We start from the raw sequence: 9,282 nt of genomic DNA, 5'->3' as shown, positions 1-9,282 counted from the left end.
GGAAAACTGCGCAGGTTCAATTCCACTGTCGTGGAAATAACTTTGAGCTAATCTATTTTGCAGTCTGATCTACGTCGCAAGGCTCTGTTTAGGGAAAATATGAAAGGAGGGCGCGCTGTGTGTGAGTTCCCAAAGATCAGGCAAGATATGAATTATTAAAACAAGGAGCAACGCAAAACATAAATATGTGCCATTTTAGACCCCCCCCCCCAAAAAAGAAGCCCTGCCGTCTGCCTCTGGAGAGTATGTGTGTGATGATTCCGCCGCTCCCCAGCGGAGCGTGCCTTTTGTCTTACACGCTCTTATACAACCAGAAGTGTTGAAGGAATCACTCGTGCATATTCATGTAGCCTAAATGGTCCCCTTGCTCCCGTTTTCTGGGGGAAGGAGAGATAAGTTCGGACTGAGGAGCGCGGGGCCCGACCCACAGGAGGCCCCGGATTCTGCCCTAAGTCGGCGGAAGGCGCTCGTCCAACCTTGCGTTTTGACCAGATGGGGGATCGCGCAAACCGCTCCGGTAGAGGCGCCTCGGAGCCCCTGGCCGAATCTGCCTCTTGTGCGATCTTCACGGGGGGGAAGCGCGACGCACCTTTGGATTGGATATTCAAGGGGCGCATCCGACGGGAGAGCTCCGACGGCTCCGGCACGTCGAGTCCCCGATGGTCGTTGAATCGAGAAGGCGCGACGACCTTCGCTTCCTTCGCCCGGGCTCAGCGCTGAAGAGGAAGCGAGGTGTGCTGCCTTGTGTGGCGGGTGGGGAGGGAGGGGGGAACGAGCGGGGGAGGGCGGGGGAGGGCGGGATCTCCAGGTGCTCAGCACCGTCCTTCGCTTGCCGCTCGTTAGACGCCGCCGGGGCGGAGGCGGAGGGGACGGCGAGCGAAGCGCCGGCAGTTGTAAAAAGGAGAAGCGGGAAACGAAGCCGGCGCTCCTGCCCGCGGACAGAAGCCTGCTTGGAGCGCCGCGATCCCCTCAGCCGCGGCGGACAAGCCAGCGGGGAAGACCCGTCCCTCCTTCCCTCCCCCATCCCACGGGAAGAGTGTGAGACATTGCCCGGTGAAGAGGGCCAGGTCGCCCCCTCCCCCTGCGGCTCGGAAGCCCCGAGGGCCCGGGAGCCATGCAAGCAGCCACCGCCTCCATCCTCGACGTGTCGAGAACGGTGGTGATCCGCGAGGAGGGAAGTCAACGGCGAAACGAATCCGCGGGTGAGAAGGCGGCCGAGGGGCGGCGGGGAGTGGACGGGCGGGCGGGGAGCCAGCGATTGACCGAAGAGAGTCACGGTGCCGTTAGAAGGCAAAGGGCTCCTCCGGGGTTTGATATGCGGGACAGGGGCAGATGACGGGGGGGAGGGGGGAGTCCGTTTTCTCCCCAGGTTGCATCTGCGAACATTCGTTGCTGCTCTTCTCTTTTCTCGCGTAGGGTGGCCAGTGGGTTTGGCTCTGCCTTCCTTGGTTTAGGCATGTCCTTACGCTGGGTATTGAAAAGTGGGATGGTGAGCAGGCTAACAACTGGCCGAAACATGTCTGTCCTTGGGATTGGGGTTTTGCCTGAATTAAAATCCCGGAGTGAGTTTACTTGAATCTTGCCACCACCACCCACCTCTCAGGATCCCTGAAAACACGTGCAGGATGCCCCCTTTCAATTTCCACCTTCTCACCTGGAAAGAGGTCAGGGTTGAAGAACTGAAAGACCTCCTGCTAATTAGAGTACTCCTTAATCAGTGTCCTAATCCTGCCTCTCCTTAATAAATAGCAGAATGTTGTAGACAGACCTTGGTTGCCCCTTGATACTCCAAATGACCTATCAGGTTTTTTTTTTTAAAAGTAGTATATATGGTAAGCAAACCCCTCTCCAATTGTTATTGGATTTGTTTCAACCTTCTGAAAGGCTCCAAGCTGAATGTCATCTGAAGATGTATGAAGTCACATTAGTAGTGAAGCTAAGGTCTTCTGGTATCATGCAATACTTAATGGGACACGGCCAAGAGTCAGCTTGATTTTTCCAGGAGGAAAAAGAGATGGAGTAGAAATAACTAAGGAGAAGTTTTCTGAAATCCATCTTGAGCCCAAGGCTCAGATTTGTTCAGGAATCCTACTTAGGCTTATTCCCACAGGAAGAGAGTTCCCTCACTGAAATGTATGAACTGAGCTTTTCAGTAGAGAGAAATAGAGAGAAATATGGAAAGAATCTGAAATCCACCATGCAATTCAGTTAATGAGGCACTCATGTAATCTGTGAGAACAATGACAGGCCAGTGTTGAAGTAAAATTGGTACACACTGAGATGGAGATCTGCTTGTGCTGCGGTTCATCTACCTGGAATTGAAACCAGTTTCTGAATTATTGGAAGCTTCTACCAGAGCAAAAATACATATTATGTGAAACAACGGATTGGTTCACCTAATTTTATTTTATTTTATTTCTCGTTGCCCTGTTTTTTTGTGATAGACGCTTTCCTGAGTGCAGAGATGAAAATTTTGGGAGAGCTGGTAATGGATTTTCAAAATCTTTATCTAATAAACTCAGCTCAGCTTAGCTTTGCAGACATATCATATCCTGAGTTTGTGTATCTCTGAATTGAACAGATGCTGGCAAAAGCATGTTGCCTTGAGACGTAGTGAGATCCTGTCTTGCATAGAAGAGTGTAAAATGACTTGGGATAACACTGGACCTGGATTGTACTTTGGGGCAGGCTGACCAAAATATGCCCAAATTGATTGGTACAACTTGTACTGGGTCTAGTTAGAAGCAAGTGAAAAAGAAAACAAGTACTATACTTACCATTAGCAGGGAAAGCTTCATGTATTATCAGTATTGCCATGGCTGGAGATCTATCTTACTAACAATGAATTATGTGAACTAACAATGAATTATGGGAAAGCATTGATTAATTAAAACCGTGATAAGTACAATAGAAAGATATATGTGAACAGATCTGGTGGGGACCATGGCATATTGCAACGTGAAATGTATGGAAATAGCAGGAAGCATGAATAAATGAATGAAAGAAAGAAATGGGGAAAAATAGATTTCTTGTGTGCCTGTGAAATTAAGAGAAAGGGAAGGACTAATAATTGAATGAAAGTTGTTCTTTTGCAGTAGAGTTCATTAATATGAACAGGAAAGTGTAAGTATAAGTTTAATTATTAATTAAAGAGCTAAAATTATTTCAGAAAGTGTGCATTTCTATCACCTAGGCTATGGGTGCATATAAAATTATGAATTCATGGTTTGTAATATTTGCATGTGATGTTACATTAAATTGTGATAATGAGTGAAGTACCGATGAATTTTGGGGAGTGAATGTAATGCAAGAATGTGTGAAATGATATAATGGATGGAAGGGAATGAGATGAAAGAATGCAGCAAAAAAGAACTGGGCCATGGATAGGAATACAATCTTGTGTCCAGTAAAAATATCATTATATGAGAATGTTGAAAAATAGTAAGCCTGAAAATAGTATAATTGGAGAAATGTTAAAATAGGGATATGGCTGGTACATAACGTGGCTGTGCAATTTGATTAAGGTAGGTGTGAAGGTTGCACTTCTTTTTGACATTTGAAGGAATGCTAGCATTGTTCCCCTGTGCAAAGGGGAAGATACAGTAAAAACAAAATTAGTTTGTTAAATGTGCCTAGGAAGTGGCTGATCAGAATTCTGTTCAGATGGGTATGAGACATAACAGTGAACAATTTTGGGAAATGGAGTGTGACTTTGTGTTAAGGATGGGACCGGATCTTTTGCTCTTCAGATCATTAACTCATTTGGAAATGTGTGAATGTGAGAGAAGAAATTTCCAAGTGTTTCTTGTGTTGAAGAGCCAAATTATTTGCAGTAAATATTATATTGATTGTATGATGCGATGGAATGTTTTGATCTGATAATGAATGCACCAGACCAGAGTGGCTAGTTTGACAGGTAAAATAGAACAAATGATTAAATGGCAAAAAAAAAAAAAAAACCAAAACCCAGCAAAGTTTCTTCATGCTTACTAAGGAATAAGGACATGTTCAAATGCTGGTAGAAAGGTACTGGATAGTTGGTGGTGAGCTCCAAAGAAGGAATTTAGGGGGAGGGGGAGTATATATATGAGCATGCTACTAGTTCCTCAAAAAAAAGTAAAAAATTGAACATAAAAAAATTGAACACTAAAGACAATGACTATATTTTAATCACATCCTATAGTGTTTCATATTTTTCTCTCTCACTATTAATTTCATACTTTCAACTTCATTGACTTCCTATTTTTATTCCCTTTCTGTGCTTTACATAATCTGACTTATGTAGAAAGGGAATTTATTTATATTTATTTATTTATTTATTTATTTATTTATTTATTTATTATTTATTTATTTATTTATTTATTTATTTATTTATTTATTTATTTATTTATTTATTTATTTATTTCAGGAAACCTATATGCTCTAAGTATTCTTTGGTTTGACGGGAGAAAATAAGGCCAAGCCTACAAAATACAAATTTAGATTTTACATTTTAAACTACATTTTTCCCTCCCCAGTTTTCATAGGGTTCACAAATGAAATGTGGAACTGCTGTTAATCCATGGTGGGTGGGGAGAGTTTGGCTTTCTTTTTCCCCCAGATAAAATGTATTCTTACTCTGATTTTGACTCTTGGTTTTTGAAAAAAAAAAGAATCTTCTTCAAAGTGAAGCACATTCGTTTGGGCTCCAAATTGATTTTGCTGGAATAAAAAGCAGGTGTTTGTTACCTAGTATGCTTACACAAAGATGCAGAAAAATAGAAGCCTCCTTTGATTTGCTAATGTTATCTCAGAGATTAAAAAATAGAAGGAAACATGCATCCTTTTAAGTAGATTAAATTGTACCTTAACTTCCTTCTTGCTGCTGTACCAACATTTGGCTTCCTTTAGAATTTGTGCCATAAAGAGGGAAGTGATGTCAGTTGGGGTCAAGCAATAAGCTGGCTTCACGCAGGGAAAGGCAGTGTTGGTGAAGACTCTAACTGTGTTCATTAATGGAATGTGCCTGCAGACATGCCGTGCTATGGAGGCTAAGACTGTAGTGTATTCTGAAAGTCAATAAAAAAAAAAGTTTCTTAATACTTGGGGCTGAGACTGTGGTACTGCTTTCTTGAGAAATCATTTACTGAATTCCCAACAATCTCCTTTACTTCATGTTTCCTCTGCTAAGATTGTGTATCTAAAGCGCCATCTTTGCAAAGGAAGGCCTGCAATTCAGTGTGAAGATGATGGAATAAGTAGTTTTCCCTGCCTTAGGTTTAGAGCTGCCTAGGTTGCAGTGCCAACTTGAGGTTGCAATGCCAGACTTCAGAGGATAATTAGAATTGCAGAAAAAGCAATTGCTACCTACCTGGCTTCCATTGAGGACCTGTACACTGCATGAGTCGAAAAGAGGGCCGTGAAAATATTTATAGATCCTCCCCCCCCCCTGCATCCTGGACATAAATTGTTTCAACTCCTACCCTCAAAACGATACTATAGAGCATCATTTCTATCAGAATACTTATCGCTAATAATTTAATCAGTAAAAAGATCAATTATTATTAGAGTCCTCTATACTATGAGCGAATTATTTTTGCTCATTTTATTCTCACATTGCTGATTCGGGATCACCAGAAACTCATGACAGATATTAAGAGTATTAACGATTAGATTCAATATAGATTATTTTCTCCCACCGTTATTTGTGTGAATAATTCAAGATGGCAAACAAGCCTAATGCTTCTTCCTTTTATTTTCCCACCACAATAGACCTGTGACCCTGGACATAAATTGTTTCAACTCCTACCCTCAAAACAACTCTGCACACCAAGACAACTAGACACAAGAACAGTTTTTTTCTCAAACGCCATCACTCCACTAAACAAATAATTCCCTCACCCCTGTCAAACTATTCACTAAGGCTGCATTACTATTACTATTAGTCTTCTCATCGTTCCTATCACCCATCTCCTCCCACTTATGACTGTAGGACTGTAACTTTGTTGCTTGTATCCTTACGATTTATATTGCTTGTTTCCTAGTATGATTTGATTGCTTACTTGCACCCTTACTTGTACTCTATGACTATCATTAAGTGCTGTACCTTATGATTCATAACAACTGTATCTTGTCTTTTTATGTACACTGAGAGCATAGGCACCAAAGACAAATCCTTGTGTGTCCAATCACACTTGGCCAATAAAGAATTCTAGTCTGTTCTAAAAAGTTTATACCATAACTTTAGCTTGGCATTGCAACTGCAATTCTAGATAGTTCTAAATCAGGGAACATAGGCTCAAGGAGCAATTGATTGATTAAAAGAAGGTAAAAATCAAGAGAGTTTTAAATATTGTATTAAAATTAATTAATTAAAATATATCAAAACATCACACTAATACGAAAATACCAAAGTTACAGCTATTACTCTAAATGGCTATATGTACTATAATTAGTCGGTTGTAGATTTTCCATTCTTAGGAGATCCTTTTCCGTTCTTGCATCCAAAATGAAATTAATCCTCATTCTCAGCATGTCACACAGAAGCTACGATAGACTATTTACAATAAATATAGTCTTATGGAGTACTAGTTGTGGATTTGCTGTTTTGAGGCCACTGTGTCCTCAAAAGTTAGTTTTCTACCAATTTTCACAATCAAATTCATAATGAGAAAAATAGTCTGTCAGATAACCAGGTTGTAACCCACTTAAAATGTTGGGTTGTGTCTGATAAACATCTGATGGACAGTGCTTTATGTTTCATAAGCAAAATAATATGACTGTGGCATTTATCTGTTAACCCAGTGGGAAGAAGAATAAAATGGAGGGTCTGGAAAAGGTAGTGAGTGCAAGAAATATAAGTATATACTAGACCAGCGATGGCGAACCTTTTTTGGCTCGCGTGCCATAAGTAGGGGGAGCGCAGGGAGTCGTGTGCGCATGCGCGCACAATGCAATGTGCGGCCCCAGTGCGCATGCACGCACTACAGACACGACCCCCCATTTTTGCATGCATTTTTCACTCTCCACAGGCTCCAGAGGCTTTATAGGAGCATGGGGAGGGCGAAAACAGGCTCCCCCGCCCCCCAGAAGCCCTCCGGAGGCTTCAGGGACCTTCAGGAGGCTTCCCTGAAGCCTCCGGAGCGTTCAAAACGACCCTCCGAGCAAACAGGAAGTCCGTTCCCAAACTTCCGGTTTGCCCGTAGGGCCGTTTTTATGTGCTCCGGAGGCTTCAAGGAAGCTCATGAAGCCTCTGGAGGGCCTCCGGGGGGCCGGGGGGCTCTTTTCACCCTCTCCAGGTTCCTATAAAGCCTCTGGAGCCTGGGGAGGGCGAAAAATGGCTTTTAAAAAGGGTGAACTCAGCTGGCCCTGACAAATGGCTCCGCGTGCCACCTGTGGCACGCGTGCCATAGGTTCGCCATCACTGTACTAGACCTAACCCTAACCCTAACCAAGCCCCATTGGGTTGTCCTCTCAGAGATATTTTCTTACCTAAACAGAGAAACAGAACGACTACAGGAGGACAAAAAAGTAGTGGGAGCAGGAGTGACTTCTGACATCCAACTGGCTTCCCCTTTGACATAGTTTGTGAGAAGCTGGTAGGAAATGTCAGATATAACAATCATGTAGGTGTGGCTCACTGTGATCATTCTGCAATGGCCACAAGTTTGCAAATACAACTGATCTGAAGATCCTTGAAATTTTAATACCACAGGAATAATGGGTCCTGGGTTTTTGGTTTTTTTAAAAAAGATACATTCTTTTAGCTAATGCATTTGAGGTTCCTTGTAAGTATTGCCCTATGATGCACTGTTCCACTGAAGGCAATTAAGACAGGCAAACGAATATGTCGATAAAACAGTAAAGAATTCCATTCCAGTGACTTAATAGTTCTTGTTTGTGGAATAGATTAAAAAGCATTTTAAATGTCCTCCAAAAAACCCACAACTTCTTCAAAATGACTGGGCATGTTCACTGGTCCCAGAATGCTAGCAGATGGGGACAAGAAGAAACTGAATCATGGTAGAATGGAGGATAAATGGTTAGCGAAAAATAGCTTTTTACAATGCGACATTTTATGAACATATCCCAACAGGGTTTTTTTGTGTGTGTTTGTTTTTACGGATGGCTTTTGTAGCTGGTGACTGAAAAAGTTTAATTCTGTCAATACAATTGTATTTGGAAGGGTTATTTTAGGCCATGGGAATTGGTGAGGTTGGAGGACTTTTTAAAGGTACAAATGGCAATAGTTTGATTTCTAGAATGTTATTGCTCCCATTCTTATATTTATCAGTCATGCCCAATGTAATGGAATGCATGGATAACCTTAAGGAAAGGAGTTAGGAGAGGTTGCTTAGGAAGCTGTCAGACAAGAGAGGCAGGAGCCCTCAGTAGATTAACAGTTAAAGAAAGAAACTGAAGAAGGATCCACCCGAATGGATATAGCACTTAAAAGTGGTGGGCAGGAAGTTTGTACTTCCACACTTGCAAGGTTCTGTTAGCATAGCTTTACAAGAAAATGCGTTTTGCTCATCTGGTCTTGTTTCCTGTCTGATTTGCTCGGGTGGGCTAACCGCCGATTAGCCTTGCCTCTCTTGCTTATACCATCATTTTGGCAGTTTTACCTATAGCCCTGCTGCAAATGATCAAGAAAGTGAACTGTAGGTTCAAGCTCCACAAAAGTTACTGTAAATGATTTAGGCAGAATAATGAGAATCCATAGAATGGCATGTATAATAGTCTGCTTTATGCCTTGATATGTAGGGGGCAAAGAAAATGGCCTTGAAGGAAAGGAGGGAGACCCACATCTAAGACACCAATCAAAACAGAACATGAATCCTGGCCAAAAATTTGACACAGAATAACAGAGTTAAAAGGGACCTTGGAGGGCTTCTAGTCCAACCCTGTGCTCAAATGTCTCAGCAAACCCCTCCTTAGTTCACAGAAGGATAGAAGGGTGAATACATTCTGACTTGCAAGATTTTGTTACTCAACCCTTGCTATAAAATTAGTAGTAACCTGCATGGCCTTGGTTTTTTAGTCTGGGCTACCTTGAAGGGCTGATAGGATCTATTCTGTCTTTGTTTGAACAACTATTACCTTTAATCAAGTAATACAATGGTGGGATTCAATTTTTTTTACTGCTGGTTCTGTGGGCGTGGTTTGATGAGCGTGGCATGGCTTGGTGGGTGTGGCAGGGGAAGGATACTGTAAAATCCCCATTCCCTCCCAATCAGCTGGGACTCAGGAGGAAGAGAATAGATGTGGGCAAGGCCAGTCAGAGGTGGTATTTACCAGTTCTCC

General features: G+C 42.4%; 1 protein-coding gene across 2 annotated transcripts in view; it reads left to right on the top strand.

The window, feature by feature from the left end:
- The first annotated feature begins 444 nt into the window (after positions 1–444).
- The window catches only part of SUSD3 (sushi domain containing 3), a 57,473-nt gene continuing 48,635 nt past the window's right edge, over positions 445–9,282 (top strand). The window contains exon 1 of one of the 2 annotated variants that reach the window (XM_081936463.1): positions 445–732. In XM_081936463.1, coding sequence (XP_081792589.1) covers positions 660–732 — 73 coding nt within the window. In that variant the 5' untranslated portion in view covers positions 445–659. Of the gene's footprint in view, positions 733–858; positions 1,203–9,282 lie in introns of those variants that run through there. The other variant, XM_081936462.1, reaches the window with a different exon arrangement.

The sequence above is a fragment of the Natrix helvetica genome (assembly GCF_964273705.1).
Source record: "Natrix helvetica genome assembly, chromosome: 1".
Classification (NCBI taxonomy): Eukaryota; Metazoa; Chordata; class Lepidosauria; order Squamata; family Natricidae; genus Natrix; species Natrix helvetica.
This window is presented reverse-complemented; position numbering and strand designations above follow the sequence as displayed.